The sequence below is a fragment of the Purpureocillium lilacinum genome (genome assembly GCF_023168085.1).
Source record: "Purpureocillium lilacinum CBS 284.36 DNA, scaffold_7, whole genome shotgun sequence".
NCBI classification, from domain to species: domain Eukaryota; kingdom Fungi; phylum Ascomycota; class Sordariomycetes; order Hypocreales; family Ophiocordycipitaceae; genus Purpureocillium; species Purpureocillium lilacinum.
This window is the reverse complement of record NW_027072117.1, coordinates 1,997,544-2,012,431: the sequence shown is the minus strand read 5'-3', so window position 1 is coordinate 2,012,431 and position 14,888 is coordinate 1,997,544. Positions and strand designations below refer to the sequence as shown.

General features: G+C 60.3%; 4 protein-coding genes across 4 annotated transcripts; 2 read left to right on the top strand and 2 right to left on the bottom strand.

Moving 5' to 3' along the window:
• Window positions 1-1,024: 1,024 nt before the first annotated feature.
• PLICBS_009501 (uncharacterized protein) lies at window positions 1,025-2,004 on the top strand (the record flags this gene model as incomplete). The annotated part of the gene is made up of 2 exons (XM_018325113.1): window positions 1,025-1,173; window positions 1,230-2,004. The coding sequence occupies 2 exons, from the start codon at window positions 1,025-1,027 to the stop codon at window positions 2,002-2,004; spliced, it is 924 nt and encodes a 307-aa protein (XP_018176507.1).
• Window positions 2,005-3,092: 1,088 nt separating this feature from the next.
• On the bottom strand, window positions 3,093-5,903 carry PLICBS_009500 (uncharacterized protein; the record flags this gene model as incomplete). The annotated part of the gene is made up of 1 exon (XM_065601647.1): window positions 3,093-5,903. The coding sequence occupies one exon, from the start codon at window positions 5,901-5,903 to the stop codon at window positions 3,093-3,095; it is 2,811 nt and encodes a 936-aa protein (XP_065457719.1).
• A 2,697-nt stretch (window positions 5,904-8,600) lies between these two features.
• Window positions 8,601-11,398, bottom strand: PLICBS_009499 (uncharacterized protein; the record flags this gene model as incomplete). The annotated part of the gene is made up of 6 exons (XM_018325111.2): window positions 8,601-8,889; window positions 8,944-10,370; window positions 10,434-10,531; window positions 10,592-10,926; window positions 10,998-11,034; window positions 11,392-11,398. 6 exons carry the CDS (start codon window positions 11,396-11,398, stop codon window positions 8,601-8,603), a joined length of 2,193 nt encoding a protein of 730 aa, XP_018176505.1.
• Window positions 11,399-13,113: 1,715 nt separating this feature from the next.
• Window positions 13,114-14,460, top strand: PLICBS_009498 (uncharacterized protein; the record flags this gene model as incomplete). Its single annotated transcript, XM_018325110.2, has 5 exons — window positions 13,114-13,275; window positions 13,339-13,452; window positions 13,507-13,523; window positions 13,585-13,735; window positions 13,843-14,460. The coding sequence occupies 5 exons, from the start codon at window positions 13,114-13,116 to the stop codon at window positions 14,458-14,460; spliced, it is 1,062 nt and encodes a 353-aa protein (XP_018176504.2).
• Window positions 14,461-14,888: the final 428 nt, after the last annotated feature.

Here is a 14,888-nt window from a genome sequence, read left to right as displayed (position 1 = left end):
CAGCCACGCCGTGCGCACTGAGCCTTGGGCGATAATTGCAACTTGCAACATACAACCATCGTCAGCGGGAACCCCCCCAGCGCGGACAACCTGCAACCGACACCGCACAGGCGAAATATCGGCCTCAATCACGCCAAGCGATTGCGCGCCGCCGCCCCGCACTCGACAGCCAAGCTTCTGTCGGACACTGAACGGTCGGCTGGGCGCGCGCAAACGATGGCGCGGGCGGACGACCTGGGGGTGCAAGGAGTCGCGCCTCGCGTGTCAGAACCGTTTCGGACCACCTGACGTCCGAGAGCACGACGCCCCATCATGGCTCCCCTCAAGCCGCGCCACAGCTCCGGCACGAGTAACAGCCCTTTCCGAATCGATCCAAGGGTCCGCGTTCGCAGAGCCCATCTCTGCCATCAGGGGGGTTCCGGGCGGGGACGTGAACGTCGGCGCTGTCATGTCCGTCAACGGACCTGTCACCGGCACCGAGGCCAAACGGGCCTCCTTGGCACGTCTCCTGGCCTCTCACGACGATTGCGGAGCACGGATGATGGACGAGCCGCCCGGAGTCGTACATGGCCCTCCTTCTCCCCGTGGCGGTTGTTCGCGCTAGAGGGACCGGGTCGATGGTGAGTCGAGCTGCGGTCGACATTGTCAAAAAGGGACCGCAGTCCCCGACTCGCAAGCCCCGAGAGAAACTTCTTCTGGGCTGTCCACATCGTCTTGTTTCCCTCGCTAGCACTGTCCTTCCCGCCCTCCCACCGTCTCTCGCTGGTGTTTCTGCCTTCCGCTACCCTCATACAAACACGGGAGGGTCCCAAAAGCGCTGGTCTGCTTTGCTGGATTATACACTGCTCGCCTTCCCCCGGCGCAACGTTGGCACAATAATTCTATAATATCCGTGGCTGGACCTCGTCTTCCTTCAATACAACAAGCACACCGTCGACAGCTGAGCGGTTCACGCGTGGACGACTGCCTAGGGCAAGATTCGAGACGCGACTTCATCGACGACAGGATGGTTTCATTCCGCACAATGGCCGTTGCGGGCCTGCTGGCTGCGGCGGATGCCCTCCCCGCCTCATACCGACTATCGCCTCGGCAAATCAAGCAGTACGATATCGTTCCTCGGCAGAGCAACTCGGCGACGCCACAAGTCTTTTCAGTCCCCGACAGCTTGACCTAGTAAGCCCTCCCCTAAAGCAAAACGCACAAGACCTGCGAGGCTAATCTGCATCCAGCCCTTTGGCATTGGAACAACTGGAGTTCAAGTTTTATCAGCAGGGATTTGCCAAGTTCCCTGACTCCGACTTCGCTGCCCTCGGACTCAACACGCAACAGATTGCGGACCTCAAATCCATTGGGAGCTCGGAAGAGCAGCACGTGGTTCTGTTGCAATCAGCTCTCGCGCAGGCGGGGATCCAGCCCATTCAGGAATGCGAATACGACTTCAAGTTTACCACCGCAAAAGACATGGTCTCGTTGGCGGCTGTGTTTGAGAACATTGGCGTCTCGGCCTACCTGGGTGCTGCAGGCATCATCGACAAGTCGGTGCTGACGACCGCCGCGTCCATTGTGACCGTCGAGTCGCGCCATCAGACAGCCATCCGCATCTTTGCAGGCCTCGCAGCAATCCCCCAGGCCCTCGACGTGCCCCTGAGTCCTCGAGCTGTCTTTACGATGGCTTCTGCCTTTATCAAGAAATGCCCGCAGACTTTGAACATCCAAGCCTTCCCGGCCTTGACAATGCAAGGCACGGAAACGCCCAAAGTCGGTGCCTCGGTGCGCGTGCAGGCGGCCTCTGGAGCTTCGGGCGCCAAGCACTGTGCATTCACGTCTGGAAGCGCACCGGTCGGCAACACCGTCTTCTCTGACTTCAAGGAGAACGAGGGCTGCGTCGTGCCCCAAGGCGTGGCGGGCGTGGCATACATGACCCTGACCAAGGAAGCGCCCGCTGATGGCATGCTCACGGACGACAACATTGTGGCTGGGCCGATGCCCATGGTTGTCACTTGAGGACACGATGGGGTCCTTTTTCATTCCCAAGGCGGGCAGGCAGAACGCGCGAGTCGCAGGCCATTGCCGCCGATGCACATTTGAGCATGAGGCACCTTGTTCCTCTTGCATTCTTATAGATACCTGAGCTTAGCTACGGAGCCACCTCTCGTGCAAGCTTTCGCAGCTGTTAATAAATGTATAACCGCGAACATTGTCCTGTTCTGGTAGTGAAGTAGAAGCAATAAGGGCGACGTCGCCAAGGAAGGTGTGATGACGGCCCCCTGAAATATCGAGGCTTCCATTGTAGCACGGTCGTGACAGACATTGTAGGATCTCCCGGTGCTTGAAAGGCCCAGGTGGATGTTGACAGTCCCTTATGGGGGGAAAAGGCGCCCGTGACTCCAGGGGTGTGGGATTTGTTTGATCAGCGCCTGTACTGATCGCGAGAATGGGGTAGACACAGCACAAGTTCAACGCGTCGCGACGGCCCAGCATGATAATTTGACAAGGCATGCCGCTCACAAAGTCGTTCGCAACCCGAGGCACGGAAGAATCGCTCCAAGTACTTCTTCTACGAAATCTAAACAAACAAAATCCATGATGATACAGAGAACAAGAATACAGGGGGCAAGCCGACAGACACCGAGCCGACCTCCGAACCATTACTACCATCCACCGCGACAATCCATCCGTCCAAGTCCCTTCTTCTTCTTCTTCTTCTTCTTTTTCCTTTTCGCCACTGCCAGCCGCCGCTTCTGCCGCCTCCGATGCCGCCAGGCCTTTGAGCCACGCACGCAGCGCAGACACATACACGCACACGCACACACACACACACACACACACAGATAGGACACAAAGAGAGACTGACAGAGGAAAGGACAGAAAAGGGTCGGTTCGCCCTTAGATGCAAGGTGTGCTGTGGTGATGGTGTTGGTAGTGGAGATGCCATGTACGTGCGTGTAAACGTATGTGCCGTTGAGGTCGTGGTTATCGGATGACGATGTCAGGGGCCAGAGAGAAGGGAAACGGGAACGGGAAAAGGGGGAAGGGGGGAGGGTATTGAAGAAAGAAAGAAGAAGGGGAAGAAGGAGGAAGGTTGGAGTTGGCTAGAAGATGACGAGGACCACTGCCGCCGCACCGAGGGCGACGAGACTGGTGATGGATGTCGTGGAGCCGCGGGAGACGATGACGGGTGGCGTTGGGTAGTCGGTCTGCGTTGGGAGGGGCTGGCGATGGGTGGTGATGCCGGTGCTGCTGGGGATGGTCACGTTGCCGTAGCCGTGGCCGTTGTTGTTGCCGCTGCCGCTGCCGTTGTCGCTGTCGTTGCCGCTGCCGCTATTCCCGCCCGCGTAGCTGTCGTCGTTGGGGTCGGTGGCGTCGTCGTCGTCACCGTCGGCGCTGCCACCGGCGCCGCCACCTGGACGGGGCGTAGCTTCGGGCAACGCGGGCGCCGCGTCCGTGGCGCACTCGGGCGTGTCGGGCGGACAGCTGGTGATGGTTCGGAAAGTGGTGAAGTACTTGGTAGTGACATCATCATCGGCCGCGTCGGGCGCAGTGGTCACGGCAGGCGAGGGCGTCGCCAAGTCCGTCGGGGCGGGATCGTCTACCGGGCAGACAGTCGTATACAGCGGGATGGTCTCGGTCACGACGACGACACGTCCCTCCTCCGCGGGGCAGTCCGGCACGTCGGGCGGGCAGTGGGTGATGGTGTGGACCTTGGTGGTGTACACGGTGGTGGTGGTCATGGTCGGAGCGGGCGTCGGCATGGTCGTCGTGGTCGTCATGTCCGTCTGCGTCTCGGTGACCTCGCAGACGGTCGTGTACAGGGCGATGGTCTCCGTCACGACGACTACTTGTCCCTCCGTGGTGCAGTCCGGCACGTCGGTCTCACAGCTGGTGATGGTGTGGACCCTGGTGGTGTACACGGTGCTGGTGGTCAAGCTTGGCGTGGCGGTCGTTGTATTTGACGAAGGGGTTTGCCAAGTGGTCTCGCTCGGTTCTGTCGGGCTGGGACTGCTCGGCGTCGTTGGCGAGCTGGGCGGACTCCGCGATGGCGGCAGGTCTAGGCTCTCCAGCGATGGTGGCAGGTCAGGGTCCTCCGGCGATGGTGGCAGATCTGGGTCCTCCGGCGATGGGTGCCGGCTTAGGCCCTCCCGCGATGGCGGCCTGCTTGGGCTCTGCGGCGCGATCAACGCGTCGATCAACCCCGGGAGGCTTTTGGCGGCCTGGGACGTCGCAATGTCCAGCCACTCCGAGACGGTGCTTTGGCTGGGCAGCTTGAACCAGCTGGGCCACCCTGAACGCTCCTCGTTTTTCCGATTCTCGGCTGGGTCTGGCTCCTCTGGGGTCTTGGGGACGGAGGGCATCGCTTCCCATCCAAGAGGCACAGCCCGAGCTTTCGCCGCGGGCTCTTCCGGACTTGGGGGCATCGGGGGCGGGGGCGGGGGTCCTGTGAACGGCATCGGAGGCGGGGGCGGGGGTCCTGTAAACGGCATCGGGGGCGGGGCCGGAGGCTCTCCACCCGGACCCGCGGGCATCGGAGGCGGGATCGGTGGTCCTCCATCCGCAGGCCAAATCGGGGCCTTAGGGGGCGGTGGGGGAGTCGAGTTCTCTGCAACCTCCCACGGCCTCGGAGCCTTGGGCGCATTCGCCTTCGGGGCCTTGTGAGGGGGAGTCGGACGCATGCCAGGCGCAATCACGTCCGTTAGAAACTTAATGTCCTTAGACTTGAGGCGGACCGATGGCGGCATGATTGGCTCCTCGATAAGCTCAGATTCCGCTTGACCCGTGGGGGGCGGAGGAGGTTCTTCAACCTTAGGCCATGCTACCGCCCCTGGGCCCTTGGGGCCCGCAGGCTTCAACGCGATGAAATGGGACTTCGGGGGCGGTGAAGCCCCAATGATGTTGGTCAGAGAGGAGAGAAACCCTTTGCGGCGGAATGGCGGAAGCTCAGACTCATCAGGCTCAGGCGACTCCGGGGCCTCGTCAGGGGAGGCAGGTGGCTCTGCAGCCTCGGGGGGAGTCGGTGGCCCTCTTGGCGCAGACAGCTTCGATATAGACACAGCTTGAGCAGGAGCCTCAAGGGCCTCGGATGGCGTCTCTGGAGCCTTGGGGGGCTCAAGCTCCTCCAGATCCTCCTCATCCTCCTCAGGAATAGTCGGAAGCAGTCCACCCGCATCCTCCGTCTGGATAGACGCAACCTGCCCAGGAGTCTTAGGTGAATCTGGCTGCTCCGGAGCCTCAGGCGCAGTCCCCTTCTGTATAGCCGCAACAAGCCCAGGAGCCTCAAGGGGTTCCGACGGCGGGATCGGGAGCCTTTCAGCTGCAGTTCCCTTCTGTATAGCCGCAACAAGACCGGGAGCCTCAAGGGGTTCCGACGGCGGGATCGGTAGCCTCGCGGGCGCAGAGGAACCTTGACCGTCGGACGAACCGCCCTGACCGTCACGAGGCTTGAAGATGCTAACCTCCCTAACGGTAAAGCTAGGCTCGCCGACGAACTGCGGGTCGGGGCTATTGGCGACCATGGCCCTGCAGTTCCGGTAGCCCGACTTCTCGAGGCATTGCTTCCCCTCCCAGCAGTCCTGGTTCATGCAAAACTCGATGTAAGTCGTGAGCCGGTTCGGGTAGAAGCCGGCGGTGTCCATGGTGCACCAGTTGTTGTCGTCGCCGTCCCCAGTGGGCTTGTGAAGCTCCGCGACGAAGATGGGCTCGCCCCACGACGACGACGGGTCCGGCGAGTCCGAGTTGACGTCGGCGGGTTCCTTGCCCTCTTCCCACATGAAGACTTGGTACTTTTCGTCGTCCTGGACGATGGCCTGCACCTGGGGCACGCCCGAGATCCTCTGCTCGTGGCCCACCGGCCAGCGTTTGCTGTAAGTCACGCGACATTCCCAGTGGAGAGGCGCTCGGCTGATCATGGTGTCGCTGGCCACGGGTGTCAGTAAATGCAAAATGACCAAGCTCAGCTATTGCTGCTGCGCGCGCGCGCGCGTGATGTGAAAAGCAGACACTTTGGGTTGGGGGACTTACATGTGCTGTGACACGGCGCAACCTCCGGCCTGGGATGTGAACTTGACCACGAACAAACCGCGACCAAATTCCGTCCTGGACCGCGACCATGTTGCCTCGCGGGGTTTCTCGCCCCCCAAGAACTTAGTCTTAGAGTACGTGAGCAACCCCTTCTCGGTCCACTTTGCAAAACCTGGGATAGTCCCATATTCAGTACTTGGGAGCCATCGAAGCGTGTCCGGGTGTTCCGAGCCCGCAGTGTCTTTCGGCTAGAGCCAACCAACAGTCAACGAAACAAGAACCGGCCTGTACGTTTTACAAGGACAGAGAATGTGGGAGAGGGTTTTGCCAGCAGTAGAGCTGGCCCGGGGGCTATCTGTGCCTTACAGTTGTGAATTCGAAAAAGTCCAGGAGCTTTCTTCCAGAGAACGTAGCGTCGTGCTGGTATTTCACGGAGGTTACCTCGGCTCCGGCGCAGACGTGCAGCAAGGCGGCGCCCAGAGACAACCAGCCCGGCGGACGCATGGTGGGCGGCGATGGCGTGTTTCAAGGAGAGACTCAAGTGAAGTGCATATATTGTAGCAAAAGGAATGAAAGAATGTCGAAGAAGAAAACGAAAAAGTACAAAAGAGTGTGGTGCGGCGCCGGCCTATAAGAAACGCTCCGGCCGCGTGATGTGGTTGCAGGGCAAGGAAGCGAGGAAAGAGCCTGGGGAGGAGTGGTGATCCCGGGCCAGCCTTTTAAACCTCCTCCGGAGTGTCCAGAGCCCAACGCCGGGTTGAGTCCAGACGTGAGGCATTGAGCGAGGCCTGATTCAGTGATGCCGCCGCATCAGGGTGTCATCTTGCCCATACCCCCACTCGACAGCTGTCAAGTGTCACGCCGTCCGCATGGGAGCCGGAACGCGCCCCCTTGTCAGGCACGAGGACATCCATAATCGTCCGGAATAGGCTGTCCCATAATTGTGCGAGTCAGCGGCAAGTCCAGAGAACAGCAACACGGGAGCTCGCCTGTCGGCGTGAGCGGGCCCGTTCAGGCGGGACAAGGCGGCGTCGAGGTCGAGGTCGCGCGCGGAGCCGAGATGTAAGTGAGCCAGGGACACCTTCTCAATGCTGATGTGAAATGACTTGATGATATGCGAGCCTCTCGCGAACCCCAAGCAGCTCTCATTAGCTCTCCTCACAGCCACTTCTCTAACGGGTACAAAGGCGAGGCATACGTACGGTCTGCGGCGGTTGTGGACGAGAAGACTCCAAAAGCGCTTGACTACGCCGCAATCAACTCCACCTCTCTCTCTCTCTCTCCGCCAGTCCGCCGTCACTTTATGCGCCCGAATTTGCTTTTCCCTTCTTCCGGATTTGTTCGAATCAATGCTTTCATTCGCATTATTCATGCGCTACTTACCCGCTCCCCGTGGACACATGTTGTGGGAAGGGGGGAGAATACGAGAGGGCTTGTGTATGCCATTTCCAATTCCGGTGAGCTCATCTCTATGCCCCCTCTCGACCTTTTTTTGGGTCATTGTTCCCTCGTCGTTGTCGTCGTTCGACTCGCGCTTCTGCGACCCACCCTCCTGCGGCGGCGGCGGTCGGCGTCGCCGTTCCCTCTCTGCGCCCACACACCGACTTGGAGCCTCTCTGTTCGCTCTTTGTGTTTCGTTTGTCAATTCTCTTGAGGGCCAATGCCGTGATATTAGTAAGACCGCACTGCCTGCATCATCCCTGCCCGGTGGGAGCGCGTGAAGCGGAAACGTCCGAGACTTGGGACGGGAGCGTGTTAACCCCAGACAATATCTATATATCTAGCATGGTACGGCCAGCTTCCATACTGAACACATCATTTTGCCACGCTCGCCAAAGTTCTGCGTAAAGACGGGGGAAGCTCGATGCACACGGGCCCCAAAAAAGGGGGCCGGAGCTCCGGGCGTGACGGAACGGGCCGGGCGCCCACTCCGCCTCCGTGTGGGGCACCGGGCTGCTGGTGCCGGAGAGACTGCCGGCCGGCATCTGTCGATTTGTCCACCGACCGACCGCACCGGCAACTTTGTCACGGTAAACCGCCAAGCAAGTGGGACATCCGTCTGGCTTTGTAATGTTTTGTTTAGGGGCCTTAATCTTTCTACTCGGTACATGACTTTTTGCGGCGCGGGGCACGCCGGGCCAGCTTCCCTGCACCGTCCCCTCGCTTCGGCGCGGTGACCAAAGCCAAGGATTCGGGTCCAGTCCATGTCGCCCCGGTGTCAGCCTAAGCTTAAATATCTCATACAGCGAGCTCGGCCACTTCTGCCCCGAGCCCCTCCGCCTTCCCGTCTTCTGGCTTCGGCACCGACAACGTCTATGCCTGTACCTGTGCCTTGCCGACTAGTCATGCTCACATCCCCACGCCCCGTTCGCCCCCACTGTGAGCTATCCACTGCCAAACTTCTCGAGTAGTCGCTGCCGCAGCAGCACGAGACAAGGTCAAGGTAACGTCTTTCCATGCCAGCTGCCTGTGCAGACCCCATGGCCTAGTTGAAAACAGGGGTGGCGTAACCGCCCATGCTGTACTTTTGTTGGGTCAATCACCTTCTTCCGTTCGCCAAACACCAGCGCCGTCGCCTATGAGGCTCAAAAAGGTCTTGCGTCCAGGTACCGCTGGGCCTTGGCCCAGGCTGCCTTGTCGGCGGCCGGTAGCTCTATGCTGTCGACAGTCTGCACTCCCTGGTTGAGCGCTCCGACGAAGTCTGCGCACAGCCGGAAGTCATCCGCCAATGCCTCAGCGAAAGGCACAAACGTTCTCGGAAACTCGGCCAGTCGTGCGGCGCGCGCTTCCTTGCTGTCGCCCGCTTCGTCCTCGTCGAAGAAGGTTCGGATCGCGATGCCAAGGCCGATGTCAGGCTCCTGCAAGAAGGGAAGCCTACACGGCTGTCAGTAAATGCTTGTCCGTGCATATCTGGGTTACATCACATACCTCTGGCTGATATCCAAGTAGTCGTCCCGCTCTCGCTTGCACTGGCCGTACATAAACATGGAGGCAACAATGGCCTCAATCAGGTCTCGGTCCGCCTCTCGAACCGTGGTGGAAAGCGACCGGAACGCCAAGAGGCCCTTGTTAAGAGGCCCGGTGTATCCGTAAACCTGATGCCGCAGCTTCAGCAGTGTGGCGCACTGACTGATGAGAACGAGGCTCGACTTTTCCTCTTCGGTCCCCTTCCGCGGCATGCCAGGAACATCTTCGCGATACTTGGCGGTGAGGACGCCGAGCCGGATGAGCTCGAAGGCGAGCAGAGCGGCCTCGTCGAGGCCGGGCACCTCAGGCCGGTTTTCGTTTGCCTCCTTGAGCGCCAGCAGTGTCGTGGCAAGCGCATTGCCCCACTTGGTCAACTTGTGTTCGTCGTTGACATAGCCCCTCAGATGCAGGAATCGCCAAATGGCCACCGACGTCACCATCTCCGTCGTGTCAATACCCTTGATGAACTTCTCCTTGGCCAGGGTCAGTTCCACAAAGTCCGAGTTGGCAAGAGCCAGCACCTCCAGGTAGATGGGACCCGCGAAATCGGCCGGGAAGAACTTGCGGAGATCGCTCTCCTTGACGTCCCATGAGCCGACCTTCTGCGACGGTGGGGGCTGCAGCGCCCGATGGTTAATCGTGTAGGCAAACTTGGGATCGAACCAGACACGCAGAGTGATGTCCTTGTGGCCGATGCCGCGGTGGACGCGGGGGATGATGAGGCCGAGAGCCTGCTCCTTCAGAGGCAGAATCTTGTCGGTCACAAGCTTCTTGTACTCGTCGGTGGCGCCTCCCTCTAGGGTCGGTTGCATCAGGATCTGGCCGTGCGTTATACAGTTCAGGTTTCTGGCGCCAATGAGACCCGTGTTGAGATAGTGGAATAGCTCAGCGGGGAGCTGCAGACCGAGATACTCGTGGTTGTCCTTGGTGAGCTTGTCGAAGTCGTTGACGCGGACCTCGCCGTTCTCGGCGATGTAGATGAAATGCTGCACAGCCATCCGCGACTTGCGATATTTGTCGAGCCAGGCGGGGTCCTGGGCCTGCAAGATGTCGTTGAACGAGGCACAAGCGGTCGCAATGGACTTGTCAGCGGTGCGCAGCATGTTGACAGCGTCCATGACGGTGAATGCGTTTTGGTACATGGAGGTGTCGAGCAGAGGGGGGAATGGCGGAAGAAACGAGGTACCGGTCATGAGCATCGCGTCAATGAACATGGGCTCGCCCACGCCGAGACCCGTCATGGCCTTCTTCTTTGAGACAAAGCTCACCGTCTTGGCCTCCCAGTCAAAGCTGCGAATGATGGAGTCCTTGACGGGGTAGAGAAGGAGCTCCTGGGGGCCCATCACACCAGCGCATTGGTCGGAGTCGATCATTTCGAAGTAGGCCAGCTGAAGCAAAGTCAAGTTAGCGGGCTGTTCCTGTCAGAGTGCCCGTCTCCCAGAAAGACTCACCTGTGCGCAAGCATTGTAAGGAGGCACCAGGAAGTGCAAGCCACGCTTCTTCAGAATGTTCTGAAGCAAGGGGTATAGGTTGCGAACGCAAAAGGCGCCTGCCGAGCTTTCAGTCAGCCATGCAGCCAGGGATTCAGCTGGAGTGTGGCAATGCTCACCAGGGTTGGCCCCAAAAGTGGCCACGGCCTGCTCGGCCTGGGATTGTGAGTATAGGTTCCACGCATCGTCGGTCTTCTGGTTCGCGCTGCGCCGGCGGGCGAGAGATACTTGGTCTTGGCCGGTGATGGACTGTCCGTCAAAGATGAAGAAGGGCGTGATGCGGTTCTTGCTCCAATGATCGAGGTTCTCGTTGATGTGAGCTTCGATGCCGGTCAAGCCGCCGAGGGCGGACAGCAGTGGCTCGTGAGCGGGCGGAGTGTCGAGCAAAAGGTTGAGATAATAGGACGCATCGACGGCAATGGCGCAGTCCTCGAGCTCCGAAATATCGCTGGTACTGTACCGAGTTCCTGGTCAGTTCGCTGGGCTATCGCAGCGCAGTCGCGGAGGGGTGCGGGACGGGCTCACCTGGCCTGGCCATTGATCCAGGAGTCTTCGATTAGAACTGAGGCAAGCGATTGTCAGCTTCGACACACAATGCAGGACAGAACGGGACCATGGCGTCATGGGGAAAGGCGCGGACTGCCTGAGGCCGCGAGCGACAAGCGAGCTCACAGGACAAGCAAGTGTCGTCAATATGGAGCAATTGAGCTTGTGGCTCAACGCTCGACACTCCCAGCAAGCCCTCAAGCAAACGCCATGCTTGTGCTCCCGCAGCTGAACGGTGAACGCAAAGCTCACGCGACCCGGCAACAGCACGCACGTGCAGTCGCCTACGACCCGACGAGGAGCTTCGGGCCCTGCGCCCATTCCAAAGCACGGAGCCGCCACCCAAGAGAAGAGAAGAGAAGAGTCAACTCACAAGGCATCTCGACCAGGCGATGCGGCGACAAAGGCGCCCTTGTGTTTCGTGACGGAGCTTGAAACAGTTGCTTGCGTTGCCGCAGTCGTTTTTGTTGTGGATCGTGGTGGCTACTGTTCGGGACGGGTGCGAGCGGGCGTCTCCCACCTCCCCCAGAAGGAAATAATCCGAAATCGCGTGCGAGGCGCGGCGGCCGTTTGGGTGTGCGGGTGCACGGCGGCGGAGGATCAGGGTCAGGAACTCGGCGATGAGTCGTCGGGCGACATGAAAAGACAGAACGGGGCGGCGGCGGGCGGAGACGAGAGAGGAGAAACGATGTGCCAAAAAGGCCCGCGAAGCCCTCGGCGAGGGTGGCTGTCGGGGCGGGCGGCGAGGGTCGTTTGCTCGAGTCGGGGGGAGGAGAGTGTGAGGGTGGTGGCCAGAGGTTGCAGTCGTCAGGTGAGGCAAGCTGGGTGTTTTGTTGGCGACGCGAGGTTTCGAGGTTTTGGCGGCTGCGTCCTGCCGCAGTGCCGGTGGATTTAGCGTGTGGCAGCACCCGGCGCCGCCTGGCAAGCCTGTCCAGGGCTGCTCGGGTGGTGGTTCGGCTGTGCTGGTGGGTGCCCGCTGGAGAGGGGTGGAGCGAGCAGGTGGGTGGGCTGAACCCGTCCACTAGCAGTGGAGCCTGGTGCTGTTGCTGCTTGGTGCTGCTCAAGCTGCTTCTGTTGCTTTCAATTGCTTGTGCTTGCCAGGGGGCGAGCAGTGGGGCATTTTCTGGCGGGCGCAGCCTGGCAACGGCAAGCCTGGGCCACAGCTACAGGAGGAGCTTCTGCCACCTGTGCTGATCCTCCCCTGTTGCTTGTCCCATCCGTCTTTCTGCAATCGTCCAACCCCAAGCCTTGGTGGTCCCTTCCCCCCCCTCCCCCCTGTCCAGGGTTGGCAATTCGTTGAATGACGCTGGTGTGCACGAGCCACAGGGTCTGGGGCTACCACCCTGGAGAGTGGCTGCAGTGCCGAGAGCCAGCACGCTCATCAGCACGCCAGCCTGCGGGCAGCTAGTTTATGGTGCGTGTGGCTGGTGCTGTGCTTCGGCCGAACTGTGTGGCTGTGCGCTGCCCGTCGGCCAACGCGCGCGACGCCCGACTCACAGCCTTGGCAGGGAACCTTGGAATTGGGAAGGGGAGGGGCAGCACCGCTGCAAAAGTGCAGCATGGAACCCGCTCCTCCTCTTTGACGCAGGAATGGAGGGGTCCGGCTGAGGAGAGCCCGTCGCCCTCGGGAGGCTCCGACGTCAAGCTGCGGCCGTGGCTAGCTGTCTGCCGGGCTCATGCTTATCGCTGTGAGACGAGGGAATGACCAGAAATCCATGGAAGGAGCTCCGTTGAACGACGAATGCTTCAATCCAGACAATCTCTGTTCTGAGGTTCATTCGGCGAGGTTGTGTATAAACAGCTGCAACAATAGTACAGAAATACCGGGTTTTTTTTTTTTAAACCATCTGGCTCGTGTCATCAATTCTCAACACACGCTACAAAATCTCTCGGCAAGATCGAGGTCTCACGCGTGTCGTCCGTAGTATGTAGAGAGCGTCGGTCGATGCCGTGCCACCATCCACGCCCATCGACTACTATCAAACCCCACACCCCGCCATCGCCGCCAAGTACTTCAGAGCACCCATCTTCTCATCCACATCCTTTCTTCATACATGATACATAATACCTCATCTCGACATTCCTCCGCCCAGCCATGCCCCCCGCCACAGCCAACATCCCCGTCATCGACCTCGCCGGCGACGAGGCCGACGTCGCCCGGCAGCTCGTCGCCGCCGCCGAGGACCACGGCTTCATCTACATCAAGAACCGCGGCAACGACATTCCCGCCGCGGCAGTCGACGAGGCCTTTTCCTTGGTGCGCAAAAACCCGGGGCGAATTTTGTCGCGTAATGAAGCTGCTCACATGAAGCCCCTGTAGTCACGGAGGATCTTTGACACGCCGCTCGAGGAGAAGCAGCGGTGCTCCATCCAGACCAACAACCGCGGCTGGACGGGCATGCACGCCGAGACGCTGGATCCCAAGAACCAGAGGGTAGGTTCCATTCATTGAACGCTATGTGAGAACATCGGCTGACAGCTTCCCCAGATCGGCGACTTCAAAGAGTAGTGTTCTCCTCTGCCACCTCCACGAGGAAGAGCGCCTAGCTAACTCACAAGCTGGAAGGGCCTTCAACTTTGGCGAGTTCGTCGACGGCAAGGCCCAGCAGCCCATCCCCTCGACCATCGCCGCCGAAGAGGCCCGCTTCGCCGCCTTTGCAGACTCGTGCCGCCGCCTGTGCCACAAGATCCTCTACCTGCTCGGCCTCGGCCTCGACGTGAGTCGCCCTCCCCCCTTCCTGCCCCTTTCCCCCAAAACGCAATTCGTGTCACTAGCACAACGAGCACGCTCAAGGCTAACGACGCCGTGTTGCAATGGCCAAAGGTCGGCGACTTCTTCTCCTCGGCGCACTTCACCACGCCGTCCGGCTCCGGCACCATCCTCCGTTTCCTGCGCTATCCCCCCGCCGACGCCGACGCCAGCGCCAGCGCCAGCGCCGACATCCGCGCGGGCGCGCACTCCGACTACGGCTCCATCACGCTGCTCTTCCGCCTCCCCGGCCAGGCGGGCCTCGAGGTCCTGCGCCGCGACAACGTCTGGGCCCCCGTGCCCGTGTCCCCGCCCGGCACCGCCGCGGACCCCTCGCCGCCCATCCTCGTCAACATCGGCGACCTGCTGTCGTACTGGACCAACGGCCTGTTCCGCAGCACCGTCCACCGCGTCGTGTTTCCGGCCGAGGGCAGTGGCGCCGCCGTCGAGGGAGAGTCCAGCTCTGGGCCGAGGTACTCGATTGCCTTCTTCTGCCATCCCGTCGGCACGACGCGCCTGGAGCCCGTGCCCAGCCAAAAGGTCAAGGACTATGTGCCTGCGGGAGAGGCGGTGAGTGCCAATCCATATGCGGAGAGGAAGGTCATGACTGCAGACGAGCATCTGTTTATGAGGCTCAAGGAGAGCTACGGCACGCTGTACGACGAGAAGAAGGAAGACGGCTCAAAATCATGAGCGCGCAGCGGCTCTTTTGATGTACCCAAGCCGCAAATAACCTACGCCGTTGTATCAATGATGCAAAAAGCCACTATGCATGCGCCGCCTTGTATGCACCCCCTTAAATCATGCCACAGTACCACCGACGCCAAGGGTCGTCGAACCCGTCATAATACTTTGTTTGCACCGTCTTATCCTCCAACACGGTGAGGTATCTCAAGAGTCGCCAGTCGTATACCGATAACCAGCGTCGTTTTCCACGGGGAGTTTTCTTTCGAGCTTCCTCTGCCAGGACAAGTAGCTTTCTCGTCTCGTCCGCCTTGTTCACGCTGTCGACCAAGAGTATCGCGCTCTGTCCGCGCCTCAATGTGGGAGAAGCCACTGCGGGACAGCCATCCTCAATCAGCCACTTTGGGTCCAGAACACTTGCGCCCTCTATACCATGC